Source organism: Pseudorasbora parva, chromosome 12 (assembly GCF_024679245.1).
Source record: "Pseudorasbora parva isolate DD20220531a chromosome 12, ASM2467924v1, whole genome shotgun sequence".
Lineage (NCBI taxonomy): Eukaryota > Metazoa > Chordata > Actinopteri > Cypriniformes > Gobionidae > Pseudorasbora > Pseudorasbora parva.
Genome location: NC_090183.1, coordinates 29,587,386 through 29,613,570, shown reverse-complemented (window position 1 = coordinate 29,613,570; position 26,185 = coordinate 29,587,386). Strand labels below are relative to the sequence as shown.

Sequence of the window (26,185 nt, the reverse complement as noted above, 5' to 3'; positions counted from 1 at the left end):
CATGTTCATCTTTGTGTCCTTTGCATTGTTGTCTGAACATGAACTGTAGCAGTTTGACAGTCAGAGGAAAATGGATTTGGGTAGTTGACAAATAACATTGAGCTTCTTTTTTCAACATCAAGATTTTAAGTCAAAATGAATGGATAAAGGAAAGTGTATGTTTCAGGTGATATACAGCGTCACCATTTTTTCATTAATTAATTTTATTGCTTATTTTTTTGGCAGTTGATGACACATTACATTTTGAAAGTAGAAAGAGTTTATATAGTCTCTCAAGTCTGTATATTTAAAACTGCTTGTATAATAATAGGTTTAGTAGGAAGTAGGCATCAGGATATTGTTCCTCAATGCAAAACTGGTAATAACATCAACACCACTTTGCACTATTGTCATTCCTCAAAAGCACAACTTCATAAATACTATAATAATTACTGCATCAATACATTTATAACAACATATAATTGTTTTATGTTTTTATAATTATAATCTGCATCCCTGATCCAGTACATTTATTGTTCATAGTGTTTACGTGTGGTTACTGTTTTATTCAGTAGTTGCCAAAAGTAATTTCCGGAGGAGATTTTTGTCTTTAATGATCCTACAAGTTTGATTAAACCATCAAAATATGAGGAACATTTTTGTTTTGAATATTTTATAATTGGCAGAAAATGGTAAACAATAGCTACAGGTTTTATTTTACTATGCAAAAACAATGTATAGTACCATGTATGTTTAGCCTCACCGGCACGTCATGCTCAAAAAACCCGTCTCAGGCGCAATAATTCCGATCTTTCATGTATTCATACTCTTGTGTAATCGACGCACCATCCTAAATAAACCCGTCTCTTCCGGGATACCCTGAAATTTTGAATATTCCGATCTAATATGATTTCTGACCTGTAAGGTTGCCAGTATAATAATCATACACGGTGTGTTAATAGGCCAGAGGAGAACTGGCACTCTGACTGAGTCTGGTTTCTCCCAAGGTTTATTTTTCTCCATCATGCCCCGATGGAGTTTTGCTTCCTTGCCACCGTCGCCTTTGGCCTGGCTTGCTCAGTTGGGGACACTAAAATTATGATCAAAGTTATTCAACTAGTTATACAGATAAAATTTATGAAATAGGTTTTATTTAATTCTATAAACTATAATACTGATATGCCAACATTGTCGCTATATGATATATTAAAATCACTGTTTTCTCCAGAAAGAAACAGCCAAATCTAATTTTGTTGCAATATTATCCTGTTTGACACTGTGAAGCTGCTTTGACACAATCATGATTGTAAAAGCGCTATATAAATAAAGTTGATTGATTGATTGATTGATTGATTGATTATAGAAAAAAAAAAGTTTTTTGCACGTGTTCATAATTTCTTTGCATGATAGCAAAAAATGGTCAGAACAATTTGCCAAATATTTTATTACGTTATCACAAATGGAACAGTTTACTCCAAGCTCAACTACAGAAAATTTTGTATAAAGTCTTTTGTAATCTTTTAGCATTTGAATAAAGAGTGCAAATGTCAAATTCCTAGGTCCAAATTCAATTTCCTAGGTCAGGCATCACTTTTGGCCACTACTATACTGACATTCAAAAGTTTGGGGTCAGTAAGATTAAAAAACAAAACAAGAATGCTTTATTTATCAGAGATGCATTAAATTGATGAAGTGACAATAAAGACTGACGTTGTTACAAAAAACTGTGTAACTCTTTCAAATATAATAAGAAATGTTTCATATAACGCTGAAGGGGGGAGTAATGATATCTGACAATTCAGCTTTGCTTTCACAGGAATACATTTTAAAACCGAAACAGTTATTTTAAAGGAACTCTATGTAAGAAATGTATTTTAATTAATCATAAAATGGCCCTGATTAAGAAATCATGTTAATTTCAAATACTTCCATCACTGACAACAGGAGTCTGGCCAGGATATTGTCATTTCAAAGTTGTTGTTGTAGCCCTCAACTGATGTTGATGTTGACATGTTGTTGATGTTGACATGTTGTCATCCGGGTTGCCAGCTCTGCTCTGGTTACCACAGCTGCAGTTACAAACGTTCCTGCTGGATCCTGCAGCCTATCTGGCAACCTCGAGTCAGGGTGGAGGGGGAGAGGGGATACACCGCTCTACAGTCATTTGAAAGTGATTGCAGTACCAGTTTTGGCCACAATCTTGCATACACTTCCTTTAAGTTCTAATAATATTTCACAATATTACTGTTTTTTGCACCAAATTCGGAATTTCTTTCATTCTTAGGGGAAAAATAAGATTGTTAAGTTGAATAAGTAAATAAGTTGTTGTTTTTTTCCGTTGAAGAGTTTGAGATTAGAATAGATTATGATTCATTAAGATGATTAGTTTAATGAGGGACTAAAGTGCTCATGATTTCTATCTGCAGTTCCTCCAAAATTCTCAGTTTTAAATTTCCCTTCTAACTGCTGTTTTAGAGACACAAAACGCTGTTAAATATACTTGTACAACATTTTAGATTCAAAGTTATTCTATACTGTAGCATCCGAAAATATTGATTGTGTGTCCATGTCTAATTATATGTAGGTTATAGTACCATGAGCCCCCAGGAAGACAGCGAGAACCCGCCAGGCAACAACGATCCTCTCTCGGCGGGCGTTGATGTGGGCAATCACGACGAGGACCTCGACCTGGACACGCCTCCGCAGACAGCTGCTCTTCTCAGCCATAAGTTCCATCCCTACCGACACCCCCACATGCACCACCCCCTGCACTTGCACACGCACCATCTCCAGGCGGCGGTCACCGTGCACAGCGTGGATGCCGAGTGCTGATCCCGCCCTCCCTTGACCACAAACAATCCGCCAACCCTGCCTTTTATGCCACTGATATCTTCATCCACCACCCCCAGCATGAGCCAGCCCTCCAGTCAGGCCCTGCATCCTTCAAAAACAAGGGAGAACCTGAACTCTCAGCTCTCCCTGGGCATCCACTGATGGTGGTCAGAGGTGTTTTCTGCTTAGTGACCATGGGGGTGAACATTTGACCTCTGTAGAGGTCATTAGGGAGTGGATTTGGCAGGTGCATACGGTACAAAGCTCCTTTGTTTTTGTTTTTTCTTTCTTTTTTTTCGAGAAACAATGAAGATGAAAGGATTATTTTTCTACTATTTATTTAACAGGAGTGGAGATGGAGATAAATGAATGGAGAAAAAAAGAGAAATTGACTGACTCAAATTGTCAGCTTTCTTCTTGGCCTGTGGAGCCCTGGTTTTGTCCTTCACTAGAATGCGTAGCAGCCTTGAAGGATTCGATTCTTGGCACATTTGAGTCACACACATGCCATGCGAATTTCTTGTGGGGAGAGTAAACAAAGCATTTCAAGGAACAATAGACATGAATGCCTGTGCTGCACATCAAGGAGACGTGAAAAAGTGCTGTATTCTGAGCTGTCACTCTCTGTTTTTTTGTTGTTTTTTTTGACGGTGTGAGATGGTGAATTTCAAGACACTGTGCAATGTGACCAAGGTGTTCTGGGCCACAAACCCAGTGCAGGATATTTTAAAAGATGACTGGGAGAGAGACTATGCTCAGTCCTGCCACTGTGTGTAAAAGCTCTCGTCGTATTTCTGTCTGCCTGATTATTTTACATTCGGTGTATGAGAGAGGGAGAGAGAGAGAATGAGTGTGCATGTGTTGGTGCTTGTGTACGTAATTGTGTGTGAATGCGATGGATGTGTGATGCCACAGATGGATCGTCTCCATTAATGTTGTCGTTTTTTAAGTCATTAGCCAGTATTGATGGAATGCCATGATATTTTTCAGATCCTTCTAAACCCATGTGCACTTTTACTCAACTGCCTGTCTACTGGTATGTAGACATTGTGCTCCTATGCTTTTAGAGGGATTGTGTCTATTGTTTTCAGAATGAAATGATATACCGTGTATATACATCTAAAATTTAACAAAGTAGCTATAAATGTGTCATACACTACAAATCTTTAATCCTCGTCAGAAGTCTTTTATTGTGTTAATGTTTATTGAGTTGGGTTTATAGGAGCTGTAGATTTTTTTTCTGCGTATGCTCTTAAATTACATTGAGATTTGGGTGGGGGAAACGGCTCATGAACAGTTTATGATTTTAATTTATCTGTGGCAAGAAATCATGGCCGTAATCATTAGTCAAGTGATCTTAAATGATCAAGCAACTTTTCACACATTATGATCGAGAAGTCTGGAACATTAGTTCTGTCCAGCCATGTCCCCTTGAAATTTCAAACTCAATCTGTTACAGTGACAGTTTTAAGCAAATATACCTCAGAGACTAAATCATATCTATGAATCATATTGTATGTGTTTAAAGTTCAGTCAGCATGCAGCTATCATTTCTATTTGACGATTTAAAGATGAAATTCAGAAATACTGCAGGGTACATTTGATAAACTGCGACCAGTCTGGTCATTATACGGTATCTTGTGTGATTCCAACATGTGGTCATAATGCAGAATTTGGCATTTGTGTTTGTGCCGTTAGGCATTTAGTGTCAGATGAGAAGATCCTATATTTGCCTTATTAAAATGTTTTACAGAACAAGCATTTTCAATACTTAGATTCCAGTCAGCTCATAATTCAACCACCCCAGGAGGATTGTGGGCTAGTTGTCACACTTTTTACTCCAGTGTGTAGGGTGGGGTTACTGAATAAATCAATTTCTGTGTAGGCACATGCCTCACAGTCTTGGCTACAAAAAAAACCTTTCAAATGTTATTGCCAATAAAAAAATATTCAGTTGATTAAACACATTGATCTATACAAATTATATAGGGTAAGGGGAATTCTGCCTATTAAGAAATCAGACTTTTGAGCTAGTCCCAATTCAACATACACTACTGTCAACGGTTTTGGGATGCCTGCCTTTATATGCACATGAACTCTAATGACATCCCATTCGTAATCTGTTGGGTTTAGTATGAAGTTGGTCCACCCTTTGCAGTTATAACAGATTCAACTCTTCTGGGAAGGTTTTTCTTTGTGCACTGGTGCGCAGTCATGTTGGAACAGGAAGGGGCCATCCCCAAACTGTTCCCACAAAGTTGAAAGCATGAAATTGTCCAAAATGTCTTGATCTGCTGAAGGATTGTGTTCCTTTCACTGGAACCTAAGGGGCCAAGCCCAACCCCTGAAAAACAACCCCACACCATAATCCCCCTCCACCAAACTTTACACTGACTCAGACTCGCCAAACCCAGACTCGTCCATCGGATTGCCAGACAGATAAGCGTCGTTCCTAATTGCTTCCACTTTGTTATAATACCACTAACAGTTGACCGTAGAATATTTAGTAGTGAGGAAATTTTGCGAATGGACTTATTTCACAGGTGGTAACCTATCATGGTACCACGCTTAAATTCACTCAGCTCCTGAGAACGACCCATTCCTTCACAAATGTTTGTAAAAGCAGGCTGAATGCCTTGATTTTTATACACCTATAGCAATGGAAGTTATTGGAACACCTGAATTCAATGATTTGGAGGGGTGTCCCAATACTTTTGGCAATATAGTGTACATTTGTGTATCTGGACTTTTGACCTCAAGTTACAGAGAAGTATCTGAAGTGTCAATACTTCAGCTAGTTTGAAAACTAAAACTAGTGCCCTGTGTCCTCTAAATATTATTGTTCTTAATTATTTTCTAAAATACCACTGCATGTGTATACAGTGAATTATCTGTGTAAATGAAGCAAAATAGTGGGATTTACAGGGCAGGATTAAAATATGAGTCTGCTCCATTGTGACATCATCAGCTTATTTCTGACCTACATTTACAGTTTGCACATAACGGGCAAATAAGGTCATGTGAAGTGCAGGGCATTCCTCAAGTGCTGCTGCTGCCTGGGATTTGCATACAAGGTCATAAAAGTGTTACAGCACCGTTGATTCTTGGTGGATAATTTTAACCCAAACGTGAGTTGCTAGCACAGTGAGGTTGGTATAAAAGTGGAGCACTTCTGTTAAATTGGGGCCATAGGGGACAGCATCATTTTTGAAACCTGTTAGTTTCAAAGCACTTTCAAAGAAAACGATGCATTTATATTTTGAATCCTGCATGTAAAAAAAATGCAAAAGTCATCACGTCCTTCCTTGTTGAATATTTTGCTGCATTCATGCCATGTAGTTATGTTCTAATCAGAGCTGTTTGCATCCTGACTCTGAATTGTTTCCAACAAATGAATCTGCAGCAGTCCGGTAGTACAGCAGTCACGTGTACAAGTCGGAGCTCTCCAAAAATGTGTACATTTGTAATTGAGAGTTCTATCAAGGATGCAAACATTTTTTATAAGCTGTAATCTCATAATTATGAAAATTACGACCAGTGATGGGTGTAATGCATTACTAAATATGTAATTACTTTTCCCTTTAATAAGGGATTACTTTTAATTTTTCTGTAATTTAATTACAGTAACTTCAGATTTTTTTATTGTATTAAATATTATAGACCACAGAACAATTCAACAATAGTGGACACAAAATGTAACGTCTAAAGATAATGTTTGTTTTTAATGTAACCTTCACCCTTTAAATAGGTCAGTTCAAGGATAATTTACACAATTTTAAATTTTTATTGAAATTAGTAGTTTCATGTCTATCCTTATTGTTCAACTGCTCAAGGTTGATATGGATTAAGAAAGAAATTGCGAGTATTTAGTACAGTAATCTAATTGCACTGTTGATGTAATTAGTAGCCAGTAATTATTTACTTTTTTAGAGTAACTTACCCAACACTGATTATGAAATGGCATGTGAACGTTTAAATACCTTAGAAGTGTTTCAATATGCCAGTTTCAAATACATTTTTTATTAACAAGACTGTTTATTGTCATTTGATATGTTCATTTTATTTATTTGAAAAACAAATAAACAAAAAGTATTTAGAACCTCTGTAATTTGCATTTAACAATTGTATTTAGGCCTACAATAATAGATGAAAGGATTTTTTACATGTTAAATAGCCTATATGTTATTTATTAAAACCAACTCAAACCCCAAATCAGTTAAAGGAGTAGTTCACTTTTAAAATGATAAGTATTTTACAGTCTGTGAAATTATCCCATGATTTAGCCTACTCACCCAAGACATGTAGGCCTATAGCCTACGATTTTTTCTTTCTGATGAACATAGAAATATCCTGCTTCTGGAGGTTAATAAAGTTCTTAAGCGAATCAATGGGTTTTTGTAAGAAAAATATCCATATTTAAAACTAGTTATTAAGTAAAATATATAGCTTCCACCGGACCGCATTCCGTATCCAATTTATGCAGAAAGTGTAACACCTCTCGCAGGTTCAAAACGCTTGCTATGTCTGACGTCATAGCCTACGTCACGCCAGTTATGCTTTTTGCGTTAGTTGAAGCAATCTTACATTATAAAGTTTTAAATGTGTATGGCAAAGAATCCGACTCAAAAGAATTCGTTCGTGATTTGGACATCGCTAGTCGACGCTTTAGAGAAAACCGGTATTTGCTCAAGTTTTCAGCAGCTTCTCAAATGTTCTCTGTCACGTGTGTGAGATGTGCAAACTGTTCAGTTTAATTACTTATTGTTCTCTTGCTTTATTGTGTTTACCTCACCAAAAAATAAAAAATAATTTAATCAGTTGTGACAGTAGGGCATAAATGAATAAATCGACCATGGATTCGCGATGCTTGAGACCACACACACACACACACGACTCGGATACCGCCGCCCACGCACACTGCGCACTCAAAACACAGCTCGCGGAGAGGAATTGAAGCCCATCACCCTTTTACATAAACACACGCGCGTCCCAGATGCGCGATCTGCCCGCTCCAACACTCGCTCGAGCGCCCACGCACTACTTTTCTGAGCCATTGAAATATTCTGGTCTTCTCTCTCACTCCCACTCAGAGGCGCGCTGAATCACTGCTTCAGTTCATGCTCAGGTAATTCAGATGAACACATAAATGTGAGGGTCTTTGAAACTTCCCATCCCAAACCTAGTGAAAAGGATGCGATCAGCATGCAATGATGGATTCATAATCCGCGCAATGCAATTTATTGAACTGACGATTGTATTTTTTTCAGCATTATGGGTATCCGTGTGCTTTAAACTTCCAAAATTGTGCAGGTCATTTCATGCTAAATGTAAAAAAAAAAGATGATTATTAGGTCCTCCTGTCGAAAAACAAAACAACAACAAAAACATCCAGACTTAGGCTAGAGAAATAGCCTATGCTATCCTCATTCTTAAAGAGTCGAAATTAAATTGGTCTGTAAGTGTTGTTGATGTGGGATGTGTAGCTGCCGAAACTGAAAGCGTTCATTCAGGGACATTATAAGGACTCCTGTGATGGAGTTTGCCAGGAGATGGCATTTAGCACACCCACGAGATATGGCATAAGTCATTCATTCCACACCAGACCCAGTGTACAACGAGTCAAAAGATTTGTCAGGCATGCATGATTTTCTGCAGGCATGCCTTCAGATGTTTCGCCATACATAATCTCTCCATGCGAACAAAATAAATGGTTTTTGAGCTATAAATGTCATCTTCCATCCTTCCAATGAGATGTTAAACTTAGGTCCTGACTCTCTGTGGTCATTAAATATCCCAGGGTGTCCTTCGGAAAATGAGTATAGGGTGTAACCCCGGCATCCTGGCCAAATTTGCCCAGTGGCTTCTGTCCATCATGGCCTCCTAATCATCCCTTTATTCGGACTGGCAAGTCCATGGGCTGACTCACTGATGATCAGTGCTCTGACCAAAGGTGGACAAAGGACACACTTTTATTACTTGAGTAAAAAAAGTAACTGTACTATTGGTCAAATATTACTCTGTTACAATTAAAAGTTGTAAAAACTTATTTTTACATAAGTAAAAGTACAGACGTGTTTGTTTTCAAAAGTACTTAAGTATTACAAGTACATTTATTTTTTATGTCAACGCATTATTTTATTATTGTTGTATTAATGCTCACTATGCCATCATGGTTTAAGCCAGTCAGTGATGCTCCATCCGACAAACTAGCATATGACTAACTTAAACTCATTTAAATACTTGTATAAAAGTTACAAAGCCCTTTACAAAGCTGCTGTCACTTTAAGGCCGAATGCACAGATCCAATACACTGATACACATCTGATATTCTTCCAACTGTTTACATTCACTTAAGACATAATCAACTTTGTTCATGTCAATACTCGTCAAAATGAGCATTTTGACATCCTTCTTCTTCCATTTCGCTATAAACTATAAATCAATGTTCAAAAAATGTTGGAAATCAATAAACTTCACGTGATCCTACAAGAGTGATTCCTAAAATGCTTTCTGCAAAAAGCAAAACACCTTAACGAAAAAAGAAAAAAAAATCATCCACTGACTTTCAAAGCGGCTACAGAAACGACTTTTGAATTTGTGGACCTTGATCAAATGTAGTGGATAAAAAATTACGATATTTGTCTTTCAAATGTAGTGAAGTTATTTAAAAAAATAATACTCAAGTAAAGTACTCAAAAAGTGTACTTAAGTACAGTAATCAAGTAAATGTACTTAGTTAATGTCCACCTCTGGCCCTGAACTAGGAAGCTGATTGAGACGCACATAAGTCTATGAAATGTAACAAATTATTATTATTATTCTCTTTTCCATACAGTTTATTTTTAATCTTTCATGCAACAGTTAAATAAACAATTAGTTAATACGGAATAACTTACATTTTTAGACGCATTAAAAATGCTTGCTTCAATAAAAAATAGTTCCAAATGAAAATGTTGTATTCTCTTAGCAACACACAGCTGTAGGGTTTCGTTCCTGAATTAATCTGTTATTTTTTAATTAACCGGATGAGTGAATGATTCAGTAATAAGTCACTGTGTCACCATGTACTGGTGTAACGATGTAACAGCCGAAGGGATCGCTGAATAATCGCCACTATTGGACAGAATATTGGGAACATGAAAACAGTGAAGTGGTACAAACACAAGTGAAAAGTTGAACGGCATTTTGACACGGCAATGAATTGTTCTGCCAAAACAAGCTGTTGTACCAATTTATGTCACTGCCAGCTCGTTCTCTGCCGTTACACAAAGAGGATCACACACGCAAAGCAATGATTTGCTTACAAGATTATTTATTAAATAAACAATAATGATCCGGTACAGAAATATAACACAATATCTAGGGGTTTAAAAAATAAAGGGAAAAATAATAATCCTAAAGGTGAGGAATGTGGATAAAGGAGAGATGAATTACAAACAAAGCGGAGCAAAAATGACTCCTCTGGAGGTGATCCCCCCAGATGAATTAGAATAAAGGCGTGGTCACACATTGTTTGGCAAAATACCATTGTTCGAATATGATATTCTCCTGATCCATCCACACGATCAGGAGTGTTGAGTGAAAGCTGCTTGATTTGAATGACTTCTGTGTGAGCTTAGCTTGAAGGTGTGCACGTTGGAATTCACTAACAAAAAAGTTAGTTGTCTATTGGCAATTGTGTAGCGATGTATGAAGCACAGCTCTCACAGAAGTAACTGTCAAACCAAACAGGTGTCTGTTGGTCAACGCAACATTTTTGTGACTTGAACCGTATCAAAATCCGACTGGAAATCTTCAGCACTCACACAAAATTGCCAATTGCTTGGATTACATCTGAAATAACTGGATTTCGGCCATAGAAATGTACAGAACAATGGTAAATGTAACAGTACACAGACTATAGACTGTGACCATGCTTTAAAGGAACTGTATGTAAGAAATGTATTTCAATTAATCATGCAATGGCCCTGATATGTCACTAGACATTAAGAAATCATGTTAATTTCAAATACTTCACTGAAAACAGTAGTCAGGCCAGGATATTGTCATTTAAAAGTTGTTGTTGCAGCCCTCAACTGATGTTGATGTTTTGGCCTGAAGCCCCACCCTTCTACCAATCACAAAGTCAGTAGTGATTCGGCATCTGGGGGGAGGGGGATACACCGCTCTGTAGTCATTGGAAAGTGATTGCAGTACGAGTCTTACATGCACTTCCTTTAAAGGTATGGTAGGCAATTTTGGACATTTTGGAGAGGCTAGCAATAGCAAGCTTTGAAAGCATGAAAACACGCCCTGCCTTCAGAGTGCTCTCCAAAGCCACGCCTCCTTCAAAACACATGAACAAGCACAGCAGGATCTGCAAAAGGCCATGAGACTGCATTGTTACCTCATGTCTCACTGAGGGGGGGCACCACGATCATTTTCTCTCAGCACCCCCTAAACTCTCTGATCAAAAATATACGTGAGCGTAACACCCGCGGGCATCATAAAGTAATGATGCGTAGGGCATCAAGACAGCCAGTGGGCGGTACTGCTCATTCATTGCACATAACATTACAATAATAATAAACAACCAGTGAGGGCTCTGCATAAGCTCACGAGGCAGTATTTTTTCAAAGTTCAAGAACTTTCAGGGCTTGCACTTGTGCGCTGAGCATGCTGATTGGTTGAGTTCATGCAGCATTTTATTTCAACTACTATTTTTAAAAGTCGGTCGCAGTGCGTGCAGTAAGAGTTGTTTGCTATTCGAATCAACAGTGTTAAAAATGCAACCAGTGGGCTGATGACAAGGTTCAAGCTTTATTAGCTACATTTATTGGCAAAGGACGAAATCCAGTGGAAACTGGAAAGTTGATGCACGCAGTCCAACGTCACCAGACTGCTATGGAAAAGCAGACAGCAGCGGGTCTGGGGGAAAAAAGTTACTGGGACAATTTGTTCCGGGTAATTCGGAGCGCCCTTTTGCAACCTAAAATGACATTTAGACACCCTATGGTCTCATGGACTTAATGGACAAGTCCACAAGACTAAAAGTGCATATAAAGTGTGCCATTTGGGTCAGGGCCTAACAAGAAAAAAGTGCAGGATGGGAATTAATTTTTTCCCCCTCAGGAATTGATCGGATCATTGAAATAAATGTGTTTTCATTTGATTGACAGGTTGTTCTACGACGAAAAACACGTCATCAGAGAAGACCTTTTAAATGATAAAAGCAAGGACAAATAATTTATAATGGTGCATTCAAAAAAAAAAAAAAAAAAGAATATTCAATTACGATTATTAGGACTTTAAATGCGCTTATTGTTTTTTTTTTTTTTTTTTTTTTTGCCTAAATACATAAGTATTGCTGATATGTTTTTAATAAATATGTTTTGTTATAACAACAGTATTATCACGGACTGTTACTGTTTTTTTTATAGTGTTACTGTTTATTAGGACTTCTTTATTATTATTATTATTATTATTATTATTATTATTATTATTATTATTATTATTATTATATACTGCCCTGGTACCCATGGAAAAAAGAGACTGATAGTCAGAATGTTTAGTTTTCCATCGGTGGAGGTCGCCAGCCGTACTGTGTCGAAGCTTATCCACGCTTACTTTGTAGAGTGCCGTCGATGGGTTTGACTCAAAGCACAGACGCCCACCTATTCGCTCTCTCCAACTCACTTTCCACCGAGCGCTTCAAAATGGCGGCAGCTTCATCCATCCAGCCGCCGAGCGTGCATGCGATAAAGCGGGAAAACTCACCTCACCCGGAGTCCGACAGCCCCGCGAGCCGACAGGAAGAGGACGCAGCATCCGAGGGGATCACCATCCTTAGAGATCTACCGGAACTTGATCCCGAGGAGATCGAGAAACGGCTGGAGAAAACTCGCAGAGAGCTGAGCAACAGGAGGAAGATCCTTATTAAGAACCTGCCACAGGATACAACTAACCAGGTAAGTTAGAGAGATTTACATACATCAGCCTGACAGGTAAAAGTTTCACTGCTCACTAGTTCACCGGGGGGGAAAAGAAACACACGCCCAAGGGCTTTTCTTTATAGCATGAAGTGTGTTTGTTTGATTGTCAAGATTCATAAACCGCTTTTATTATTTCATGCGTTAAATATAACGTATATAAAAGACCGTTTAGCACAGCACGCATGAACGCTATGATGTAACTTATGTTTCAGCCAAAACAAATAAAATGACAAACACAAGTTCCTAGAAAGTTGAATTAAAACAGGTGTTAGTTTGAAATACGGATAGTGGGCATCAAATTAACGGCTGAGTAAACGCAAACAGTTCAGTAAGTGACCTTGAAAGATGAATGAATAGATAAGTGCTGAAACTTTTACGTTCATCATACTGTGGTAACTTAACGCGTTAACGTTAGCCTATAACTGTTTGCGCGCGACCCTAAACGTTGTCTGCCTTACAGTAAAACAAAAACCCTAAACAATTTATAATGTGAGTCACCACTGAAGTGAACCGAAAACAAATAAGTGGAAAATATGCAGTAAAATAACAGCCCGACGGCACCTTTGGATGTCCGCTCCGTCTGAAAAGCCGAGTTCTGCTGAAAACGACCTGCTCACCGTCTCTCTGTTTTGAATCAATCAACATAACCACAGATACGTCTAAAATGCCCCCTTATCAACTCCAAACTATATATTTCGTGTGACTGTTAATATACTGAACTTCTCTCGGAAATAAATTAACACTCCCTAGAAAAACGCAACGAGTTTCATTTGAATAGAGACTGTTTTCATTTTGTGTGTGTTTTGTCAAATTATTTGTTCTTCCTTATTAAAACGGTTATGATATTTGAATATGACTTATGTACTGAAGGAAGCATGCAGCGTTGTTATTTGCCTGGTTGCGGTTGTCTTGAGGCATGTTTGCTCATGGAGACAGACAGACTGACTGAGATCTGGCTGAGGGCGTTCAGGCAGGGAGAACAGCACAGCGGTGAGCTGAACTCTGAGTGGGAGATTTTCATATTCAGGGAGCTGAGGTAGCTGCTGCCGATGGCATTTCCTACAGAGTTTTCCTCACATTATTAATGTCAGTAAACATGTCGGATACCTGGGTCCTTGAGGGAGGTGTAATGTTTCCCCAGCTTCAGGAGGAGATGAATGCAGTTAATATCCAATTGTTAGTATCTGCTGAACAGACGCCACCGCACTGTACTTTTGCACTTAACATGGCACAAAACTTGCACTTACATGTTAGGTTGTCATGAATATCTCAGATCTCATTGAGCATAAACGCAGATCTTTTTTTTTTTTTTTTTTATATGAGTATTTGTTTTGACATACTAATGTATATTATTTCAGTAGGACATACTGCATGTTGTATTACAAGCGTCTATAACCTTAGACAGCATGAGTAACAGTTTGGAGAAGTGTCAGGTGCACCACCGCTGTGATCAGGTCACAGAGCAGCGGCTTATCACTAAGAACACATGTCAGGCAAAGCAGCTCTCTCTCTCTCTTTCTGTCTGTGTCCCTCATTCACACATACACAATCACTCCGCTCCTTGTACTGAATAATTTAAGAGCAGGCCGGTCACAGTTTGGGGCAGGAGAAATGTCTGAAATGATGTTGATTGGCTCTTAGTCAGGTGACATCTGATGCGCTTCATATTTGGGGGGGTTTGTTGTTGGTTTGGGTGTCAGTAGCAGATGTTCAGCACTGGAGGATTAAGGTGCATGTTCTCTGCTCAACACAGAAGTTAACAAAAAATTTAATTAACATTATGTATGTAGTAATATGTATAATTTTTTTTTTTAAATTCACATTTACATATGGAGTGAGACACACACACACACACACACACACACACATTTATATATATATATATATATATATATATATATATATATATATATATATATATATATATATATATATATATATATATATATATAATTTATACACTTTATATATTTTATAATTTTCACACACATATACACACCGATCAGGCATAACATTATGACAGGTGAAGTGAATAACACTGATTATCTCTTCATTACGGCACCTGTGAGTGGGTGGGATATTTTTTGCAGCAAGAACATTTTGTCCTCAAAGTTGATGTGTTAGAAGCAAGAAAAATGTATTGATTTGTTTTGTTTTTATTCATACCTGACATGATGTCATTATAAGGTATGAGAGGTCTTAAAATCCAGTTTGGGCTGAATCTGAGCCAAATTTTGTGTTTATCTCAAAACAAAAGTTATGACATTTGGAACCATGGTAGCCTTTTCATCAAAAGTCTAAGAAGAAGTCTAAAGTGTTTTACTGAATAGGAACTACTTGCATGGTAAATGCCACATTCCTTTTTCTATTTATTTTTTTCCCCCAACTGTGTTATAACATTAGAACAAAAAATCTATTTTCCTTGAAAATCTAAAGGTTTTCTACCACATAAGACAATGCAGTTGACAATACCTTGTTTGTAGCAATTTTAAGCCAGTACTTTTAAGTATTCCACATGAAATCATTAAAAATGCCTTCAGTGTGTAGGGGGTTAATGGTGACCGTCAACAGAGAGCTTACATATCACTTATTTAAAGATTGAATGATCAGGATTGGTATCGGCTGATCGTGATGACAAAAATGGGAAATTGGTATCAGCTGCAAAAATCCTCATCTGAGCATCTCTACTGTTTACCTTGTGTTGTTAGCTAGAATAAATTCATTGTTTCCCTTCCCCTTCCCTCTTAGGATTAGTCTCTGTCTGACTCTAAATCCTCTCTGTTCTTTCCTGACCTCTCATCACCTTGGCTGTTGACTCTGGTCCCCACAAAGTAAAGCAAGTTATACGTCTAAGAGTTTTCACGTCTCAGTCTCACCCCACTACCTGGCTTTCTTGTGTGCAGGCTGACCAAAACTCAGACTCGTCTAAAATATAGTGAAAGCTGTTAAACTAAAAATGCAATGAAAGTGAAACAATGGAAATCTCAGATAATCCAGTTTGACAGTTGTTCTGCTATACATTTTGAGCAGTTTATTTAATAACATTAAATATAATTTGCATATTAATTAAGGTTAATCATAGTAGATAAAATAACTAAGAGATGTACAGTACCATTTTGAGTATGTCGAATAAATGTTAAATGAAATTATAACTAATATAATCAATAGCACTAAATACAAATGTAAACTATGTTTTTTATAATTCAGGAGGTATTGCGCACTATCCTGTTAGTTTTCCATCCGTGGCATTTGACATTGCCAGGAACCAGGCTAGTATAAAACCTTGTCCTACCTAGCAACCGTAACTAAGGGGGTGGAGCATAGTGAAAGATTATCTCATTGAGTGACGATGACAGATTCACATTTTGTTCTGCACATTGCAGATTAAACATTTAAAACTAGCATATTGAAAAGTGTGTTGTGATATATAGTAGTTAGCAGCTTTCATCAATGTCACAGGCCTGCAACACATTCAAATAACATTACACATCTCATCGTGGCCATGCCTTCTCATTCTCAGCAGTAAAAAATGATTAAGAAGTGAGCATATTTATACTCTCACTGTGATAAATTGCTCTCTTTTAGTTTTAACTTCCCTCTTTTAGTTTTAAATCCTCTTGTTAATGCAGACTGTCTGTAAAGCATTTGATTAAGTCACATGCAGCATGACCTGTGCTTCATCGGAGAACATGTGCAGAGACATTAATCAAGAGCAGTAACCCCCATCCGTTCTGTTAGCTCTCAACCGTCCCAGATGTTTAGTTGAATCATTGTGGGCCGATGCTGTTCCTGACATTGTGATCCATATCTAATGGTATCTGGATGCTCACTCAGACTTTCTGCCCATTTATGGGCCATTACAATGCATGTGTAATGCACTTCGTTAAGAGAGAGCCATAACTGAGGCAGACTTCATTGTGTGGAAAGTGTCTTGTTGTCTCTGAGTAGGAGAGGGAGGGAGTACACTGCTCTTTGAAATGGCAAAGAAAGTGAATTAGACACAATGTACTTCCATTTACCAAAAGATTGTACAGAATTTAAAGCTGAAAAAATAGTTTATGTACCGTATATAGCAGATTAGAATGCATGTCTGTTCTGTCTGTTTAATTTCATTTGGTTTTCAGACATAGGAGATGAATGTATTATGAGGATTCAAGTAAGTTAAAATGCTCATGGTATTCTAATTCTCATTTTTCAATCATTCAATCGTTTACTCACAATCATGTTACTCTCTTTCTTTTGTGGAACACAAAAAAAGAAGTTTTGAAGAATATCCAAGCTGTCAATAGCCCCTTTCACACAAACAGTCTTTACTGGTAAGAGATCATGTGTGAACAGAACCTTTTCAAAAATACTGGCGAATTGGTTCCAGCACTTTGCCAGTAAGGGAAGTTGTTGCATTACCAGTAAATAACCAGTCATTTGTGAATGCGGAATAAAGGTTAGCGGTATGATCACTTATGAGAAGTCTGCTTTGGGTCAGTCATAAATTTCTTATGGAGATGTGATGTGAATATTCAGCACTGTTTACAAAAGTCTTTTTAATAGTTTTTCTTCGTAAATAGACTATGCCACGTCTCGCAGCTTTTTTAACATGTCGCACTCGAGACCCTGCCTTCTTTTCCATTCATCAGTGTTGCATTTCTTCAGTGGAATACTATCATGAGGGTCTCGTATTTTTAAGAGCAAAAACGTGTTCTGTAAACATCCACTTCTGCCTTTCACTCAAACATAATTTTTTTTGGTCAAATTTAACTGATAGGGAAACTAAAGCGCTTCTCATGCGGGTGGAGGAAGACAACAGCGCAACATTTAAAGATCACTTCTGATGACTGGCATCACAGAATTCACTGATATTGTGGCTGATGTGTGAATGGTCTCTTACCAGTAAATAGACTGCCATTGCTTGTGTGAACTTCAAAAAGTCCAAAAGTCTTTCTGTTAATTTACCAGGATTGCTGTGTGAAAGGGGCTGTTGTCTCTCTCTACCAGTGTTTCCCAACCGTTTTTCAGTCATGGCACACTTTTAAAATTTTGTGGAACCCCCTCGCATACGTTATGCTAGGGGGGGTAACGTTACAGATTGCGCACAGTTCGGTTTGTATCGCGGTTTTAGGTTCACTGCAAAACTCCGAACACATCTTACCTTTTTAAGAATGACTTCAGGGCCGTTCTTTGTTCTTTTCTCAGAGAAAAGCTTTACTCCAAGTCTCCCAGAGTCGTGGTCAAAGTTGATTCGAAAGACTGCCATTCGCCAGTTGCGTTTGTGTTTACTAGAAGCACGCAAACGCAACTCGGTCGTCATTATGGACCCTATACACGATGTGATTGGCCCAGCAAGAATTTTGGTGTTTACAGCTCAGAAGGGTTTTGAGAGTTACTAGACGACTCTCGCGGGCAGATTAGATTTGCTGCCGCTAGGGTGCGTCTAGATTTCTAGGCTAGGCTACTGCCCCTTTAAGACCTAATGCACGTATGTGTCGTCATTCTCCACTGTATAAAGTTCACTTAAGGCATATGTCTGCTTGGATACTCATCAAGATGGACATGTTGACATACTTATTGTGTGAGGCGGAAACAACTGGTCATATTCGAACATACGGCAGCACTCGCATGTATTGAACAACGTTTACAAAGAGAAACCGTTTGCCCACGTTTTTCTTCTATTATCACTGTTGGAATGTAGCCTATCACTGAAGAGCCAGCTCATGTATCCATTGACAGAAACTTACATAAAGCATTATTTTCAAGTTACATTTTTAGTCAGGTGCGTCATGAGATGTCAGATGAAACGCGGTTTAAATGCGTGCTGGCACCTTTTATACAACACCCCTGGCGGCATCCCAGTTGGGAAACACTGGTCTATACAGTGAAATGTAGGCTTAGTTCACCCCCCAAAAAGCATTCTGTCATCATACCCACATCATTCCAAACCCACAAGGCATTTGTTTATCTTCGAATGACAATATTTTTAATGAAACCTGAGAGTTCTGAGGGTATTCCTGTGGCCTGTTGGCTGTTGCACAGAGCTGGTTTCAGTTGTTGCCCAGGTAAGTTCAAGATTAGTTTGAGCAAACTCTGTTTTTTCGGGATCAAGAAGGTTGATTGTTTTTTATCAGTGTTTATCACCATGGTAACTGACACTACACAGCTAAGCTGCTATGGAGCAGGTTTTATTCTGGGTTTGAGATCGCAAACCCAAACTGGACCAATCAGCTACAAGTTAAGATGCAATAAAGCCACACTCCCTGTATGTCTCATTCCAAATGAAAGAAGTTTATAATGAAAACTTTTGGAATAAAATTGTGCATCTTTTGGTGCTAATTATTTATTATATTTATATTATATGAATTATAATCACTTTGAATTCATATATGTTTATATAAATATTGTTTAAATTGACAAGTAGCCAAATATTAATATAAATATAATAAATGCATTCATAATTCTTTTAAACAACGTGTATTCATTTGAGCTCCGATTGACGTCAGAGTTCGATTCGTTTGGATAATGTGAACGCGGTCTACCGAACTCAGGTGCGCACCCACGAACCGCACCTAAGTCTGCTTAAAAAGGTGGTCTTGGGGTTCGTTTCAAAAATATAAAAAATAAAAATGATGCGGGCAACGTTATGTATTGCGCTGCCTTCACGCTCGCTGTCGTTACTAAGCAACCGGGTAAACAGCTGCTGCTTTGATGACGCAAACGAACCCCAGTTTGGAACCAAATAATATAATATGAACACAGTCCAGCGGGGGGCAGGGGCGAGCAATCGAACTCTGGTTCGGTCAAGGCAATCGAACCAAATGTGAAAGCATCCAGAGTTCATTTCATTTGGATGATGTGAATGTGGTCTTCATAGTGGCGAGAGAGAACAGTCCCTGTTCTAGAACAGTCCAAATCTTGGTATGCATATTTAGGAGAGAGGACAGAGAGATAGAGAGAGGGAGCTTAATACACACAAAATTCAACTTGATACTTAACTTTTTTTTTTTTTATATATGTTGCACAAGATAAATGATACTGCCTTACAGAAGAATAAGACTATCTGGACCAATAATCTAGTGAGATCAGCAATCACATAGAAGAAGAGGTTGTGTGCCTTTAGAAGAATTTTCACTAGAAAGCAAATTATTGGACTGTTCCAGATACTTGGAGCAGAAATCAAAGGAAGAAAGGAGCAAATTTGGAAATAGTAGAGTTACAAAATTATGGAAGAATAAATATAATTTATATACAGTTCATATACTTTTTTTTTACAAGCATCTTATTTAAAGTGTTTTGTTTCTGCTGAAATATCACCAAACTAATGCTGGCAGAAGCACCTAAAAATTATTAAAAATTATGTTTAGTCTTTTGGCGATATTCAATAAAATGTGCAATATTTTTGTATTTGCTCTGGGTTTAAAAGGACAATCACTGATCAGAGTTTTGAAAAGATCCATCTTGGAAATGGAGAGTTCTTTCTTAAAGGGTTAGCTCTTGATTTACTCATCCTCAAGTCCTCCTAAGTGTATATGACATTTTTCTTTCAGACAAATAAAATCAAAATGCTTACGCTACCAGTTACGCTCGTCAGACGTCGCGTAAGCATTTTGTACTGCAGAGGCACTTTCAACACTTTTTACATTAGTTAAATACGGAAGGCAATTGACTGGATCTTTACTGTATAAAGTTTTAAATATGGATATTTTGCTTACACAAACGCATCGATTCGCTTCAGAAGGCTCTTATTAACCTCCCGGAGCCGTATGGAGCTGTTTTATGTTGGAGAGATGCATTTTTATGGACTTCAAAAACAGAACAACAATCACTGCTATTATAAATCTGGGATTAGCCTGGACTTTTTTAAATATAATTTTATTAGTCTGAAAGAAGAATGTCATATCTAGGATGACTTGTGGGTGAGAAAATCATGGGCTAATTTTTAATTTTTGGGTGAACTAACCCTATTATATTCACACAAGTTGCAAGACTTTTTAGTAAGTGTAAGGGCTAAAAACCTACATTAAAATGAACATGAAATTCACAGTTTTAGCTCCTCAGTAAATTCATTGTGCATGTTCGATAGACAGGCAGCATTGCATGAAAGCGCATTTTGCTGTGAACAGTAACTCTGTGCAGCACACTTTAACTGCCCCACACTGTTTCAGTATGTCTTACCCCCTGCCGAATCCAGAAGTCTCTTTGTCATAATTCAAGTGTGTCCTTATGGATGTAAGGATGTTCCTTATGACCAGCTAGAGTGGGCACCTCTGGTTTATCTCTCTTAACACATGTTCGAGATGTGACAGCAGGGCCTTCTGTGTGCATAAAAGGGAAGAGGAAGAGATTTATGAGACAACGTTTGTGTGTGTTTATCTGATGGATAACAGCAGACACTCTGTTTCTTTGTTTGGCTACCGTTGGGAACCCTATTTTCATGGCCACACCTTAATTGTATCGATTTTCATAAGGATAAAATAACATTAGTTTGTATGGTGCCCTGTGTATCCAGATGATCACTCACTAGATTTATTATTACTGAATCTCTTGAGTTTTTAAATGATATTTCTCTGATGACATTTTTTCCTATGCGTTTCACCAGAAAAACGTTTATGACCTTTATTTGATTTTAGAAAATGAAGAAACCCTTCTGAAAGAGACATTTTATGTTTCAGATTCTCTTAAAATTATGGCTGGAGGCCAAGTGCTCACATAATGTGCCAACAATCTTTCCTCATGAATACACAAATACAATTCTCAGCCCTATACAATATACAGTATATGCATGCAAGTGAAATGATTGCCCTATAAAGTTAACACTAGGGCTGTGTATTGCCAAGACTCTGGCGATACAATACGTATCACGATACAGGGGTTACGATACGATATATTGCAATATATTGCGATATTGTAAGAGAGGCAATATATTGCGATATTTCTTTTTTGTGTGTTTTTGTTTTTTATAATTTAAAAGAATAAAGAACACAACCATAAGCCTAAAACACGAGACAAAGTATTTTATTTAATTAATACAGCCTATAATTTATATCACTAATCATATGCAATGTGCAATCTAAGTTAAGGGAAATGTAAAGTGACTGCAGGATTCTTTATGTGTATATATTTTAAAGGTTCACAGTATAGCAGTGGCTATTTAACAATAGAAAGTGCAGTCCATTTCATGACTGAATGACTGTTTGTGTTATATTTAACACAGCAGCCCCGATCACACAGAACGCGTTTTTGCAGCGAGAGGCGCCTTTGTTGGCAGAGAGCGTTATGCGTGCTGCTTATGCGCCCTGGGCGCCTCGCGTTTTTGAAGGAGCGCTGCGAGCGCATGAAGTTGAAAAAAAGTCAACTGAGCAGAAAAGCGTGCAGCATCATCACGCTGATGTTCTGTTGTCCAAACGAATGAATGGAGAGGCGGGCCTTCCGTTGTGTTGACCGTTACATTGATTTGACTGACAGTACAAGTGATTCGGGGGTTGCCTAGAAACATTAAAGCGCACTGCTCATTTTTGAATGGAAAAACGCCGACCAAAAAAGGGAGTGCAGTGCGCCTCGCGTTTTCGAACCTGAAAAACGCGTTCTGTGTGATCGGGGCCTAAAGCTGTTTTCTATAAAGCAGTCTATTGTATAAAGTGCTATTTCAAGAACTGAACTGCAGAGCTGGTGCATCCATATCCACGTCGCTATTATCTTTCGTTCTCCTGCCACCGCTGTCAGTTTTGGTGTGTGTTTATTTTGTTACTGAGAGGAAAACGTGCAGGACATTCTATCGAAATGCTTCTCAGCAGCGCGGGGTGACGTCAGGATATTAAGCGAGCTCTGTTTCAATGTGTTTCCCGAGTATTAGATTATAACTTGGCCTATTTTGCAAACAAAATGTTTCTTGTCGATTTCCTTAGTGGCTTCTTTTTAGCTGAAGCCAACATGAGTCCACAACATAGACAGTAAAAGAAATGGACCGAGCGATCCCATTGACGTCAACGGCGAAACAATGAAGTCAACCTAGGGGCACTCACTTCCTGATGGCTGAGCGAACTGCGCAGGCTCAGACTGAGCTTGACGACGTAGATGTGACGTGAGCCTCCTGTCTGACAGCTGTGAGTCTTCTAGTAGTTGTGGAAAGTGAAAGCTGAATCACGTTGTTTAAATATTTTCTCCCGTTGCTTTTGGCTCACTATGGGCTTCTCCCCATTCTTTCCCCTTGACTTTATCAGACTTTATGTCTCCACGTACCCCGACTGTCTCGTAGACAGTAAAAGATTGCCTGCGAGCGTCTCCTCAGGTCTATACGGTAATTTCTCAACTGTGCGACAGGGTCGCGTTGGTTATGACGCAATCGTTAGCCTATTTTTACAAAAACAGCTTCTGCGGGGCGATAGTGTAAGATACAAGGTAATGGAGCCTTTTATAAATTGTCGTGTTTCTTTAGAAATAAACAATGGACAAATGGAGTCTTTAAACGTCTCAGATGTAAAGTTATTTACTGTCGAAGTGACTCAAAAATTAATGGGAGTCAATGGGATGCTAACAGCAGGTGATGGCTTGGTTAGCAATGGCCGCCCCTAGGGGTGGAACGCTTTCCGAGCGCTAGATTACCCCCTTGGTCCACACTTCAGCTCTGTATACTGCAGGAGCGGAATAATGCTATCGTCTTGAGAGCTGGGTTTGCTAATGTAAACACTAGTGATGCACGCACTTTTACCTTGTGCTTCTCCGGCTCCGCGTCAGTTATACGTTCTGAGATAACGCTGCCATCTAGCGGTTGGGTGTTATACAGTCTGTGCTTTAAACTGAACACAAAGCCACAAATCTTGGATGTAAATAAATAAATATATAAATATCGATACAGCGTTTTTGAGAATCCATACAGTATCGCCAAACATAATATCGCGTTATTCACGTGTATCGATATTTTCTTACACCCCTAGTTAACACCTTGTTAAACCTGTTATGCATCTCTTCAAATTCCTAGTATGAGGCTTTATGTTTATATATAATTATTTAGGCATATTTTTTTGTTTAAATTTCGGTTCCAAGAGACCGACTTTTTTTTTTTTTTAGAAAGTTTGCTCACTACAGACTATAGTTCAATATTGTAGTTGATTAATATACTATGTAATCAGGGCTTGACATTAACTTTTTTGCTCACCAGCCACCGTGGCTAGTGGTTTTCCAAAGTTACTAGCCACTCAGCATTTTCACCGGCCACAATTTGCAGTTTGGAAATTACATTTTATATGATTAAAGTTGACTTTGGCATGCCTAAATTACTTGATTTTGAGTCATTTTACTTTATTTTGAAGATTTAAAACCCTTTCAAACTTTCACATGCAGAGTGAGATAGCCTACTCTACGTTAAATTAAGCTTCACTACACTGAAGCTACCCCCCTATAGGAAATGTAGCAAGCTAAGCTACAGCAACTTGGCAAAAGTAGTTTACTACATCTAAGCTAGTTTTTATTTATTTAATTTTGCATTGAACCAACTTCATTCCAATCAACGCTATCTCTGTGATCAATAAAATTCAAGCAGATAGACATGGATACTTTTTCAGTTAGGCTATTCAAAAATTGTCGAAATCGATTTGACAAAAAAAAAAACATGTGATCCATAATATTAACAAAACCAGGTGTTGAGAGTGTGTGTATGCTCATCTGTAGCCTATGTGTATGATATGTGTTTGCATTTATGCTCAGCTTAGACTTGGGTCTCAAGACCCAAGTCTTAGACTTAAGACTGAAAGTAAGCTACAGTAGCAAAAGAATTAAGACTTGCTCCAAACAGTACCAACATGGCAAAAAACAAAACGTGCCTATATTTGTGTGTGTGTGTGTGTGTGTGTGTGTGTGTGTGTGTGTGTGTGTGTGTGTGTGTGTGTTTGTGTGTTCTCCATGGAAAAGTTTCATTCGTTCATATCAAGAGGTGGCCAGGCTGAACCCCGATGATTTTAATAAGAGGTGTTTATTCAAGAGACACAATAGATTATTTTAAAACTTGAAGACGATTTCTCGTTTGTCACCGCGCGGATGACTCGCGTGCAACAGCAAACTGAGCACTCTGAAACAAACGTCAACTACTAGATAGTGCGCGTATCCAGTGCACGCAACGAACCCGTCTTTCCCCGCTCACTGCCAAAGGAGTCCTTTGAAAGGCTCGCGCGCATCTGTGCGCGTCTGCGCGAGGCAGAAAGGAACGTAGAAAGTGAAGTATATCCGCGACTTGGCAGTTGGTTTCCAATTTGAGCTTGATCTTCAGAAATGTAGCGATGCTACTGCCCAACACTGACAAGGAGAACTGATTGCGCGTGACAGAGCTTGCACGACAATTTTAATTTTGTGATATGACAGTCTTCGTATTTCATTTGGCTGTAGGCTGAAATTATATTCAACCCGCTAAAGTGGCTAGTGGGAGTGGCTGCCTTACCCGCCACAGCTGAAATCTACCCGCATTTGGCTGGTTGGCGGGTGTTAATGTCAAGCCCTGTATGTAATGTATTTTGGTGACATAATATTGTTTTTTTTATATGCATTTATAGTGTATAAATATAGAGTAGAATAACGGTAGTCTTATCCCTGCCACAATTAATTTATTTACGCTATTGTTGTAGTATATAGCTTATTCACATCTTTCGTTCTTGCTCCATTTACTCACCAGTAAATGACAGGGGAATGAGGCTTAGTAAATTAAATTTGAGGAATTAACTGTATAATATAATTTCTATAATGAAAAACAAACACAGTTTAATTTTCTCACTCTTTATTTATACATAATCTACACAAAGTGCAGTATATAATTAATTTGCTCACCTTGATCTCTCTTTTTCATCTCTCCCCACCCCAGGAGGTCCATGAAATTCTGCGAGAGTACGAGCTCAAATACTGTTTTGTGGACCGGAACAAAGGAACAGGTAATTGTTCAGTCATCCTACTGCTCTCATATTTCTAATGGTCCTCTTCCATCTCAGCCATCAGAATCTAGACCTCTCAACAACAAAAAAACAGACACACATTTTCCTACTTAGCACACCTGATATGTTAATTTTCTGTAGTGGTGGATGAGCACTTACAGAGAATTGTTATCTTGATGGAAGGTCTCAGCTCTCTAATTGCAAAAAGGTTGCCTGTTCCTTTGAAATAAAGTGAAGCTTTGAGGTTATTTGAGTTTTGTACATTCTGTCACATTGCTGATTTGTCCAATTCTATTTCTGTTCCATATTAAATATTGACTCAAATGAGCAGGTGCATTTTAGATTTCATGTTTAATTTTAACCTCATGGGAATTGCCCTATAATTGCCCTAATATAATTTCAGACTTCTATGACATATTGCAATGTGTGTTATTCCAAAATGGATTAACTTTATTCATTTTTTTTCTTAGTTCTAAAAAACATTGCTCCATAATGAAAGCG

The 26,185-nt window shown here is 38.1% G+C and overlaps 2 protein-coding genes across 3 annotated transcripts in view; both read left to right on the top strand.

The window, feature by feature from the left end:
- cachd1 (cache domain containing 1) overlaps positions 1-3,981 on the top strand; it is a 99,646-nt gene extending 95,665 nt beyond the window's left edge. Inside the window, exon 27 of the mRNA XM_067459809.1 lies at positions 2,564-3,981. Within this exon, the coding sequence (XP_067315910.1) occupies positions 2,564-2,811 (248 nt within the window). The 3' untranslated portion in view covers positions 2,812-3,981. The remainder of the gene's footprint in view (positions 1-2,563) is intronic.
- An 8,394-nt stretch (positions 3,982-12,375) lies between these two features.
- raver2 (ribonucleoprotein, PTB-binding 2) overlaps positions 12,376-26,185 on the top strand; it is an 88,029-nt gene continuing 74,219 nt past the window's right edge. For both annotated transcript variants that reach the window (XM_067459808.1, XM_067459807.1), the window contains exons 1-2: positions 12,376-12,758; positions 25,618-25,684. In XM_067459808.1, coding sequence (XP_067315909.1) covers positions 12,435-12,758; positions 25,618-25,684 — 391 coding nt within the window. In that variant the 5' untranslated portion in view covers positions 12,376-12,434. The remainder of the gene's footprint in view (positions 12,759-25,617; positions 25,685-26,185) is intronic.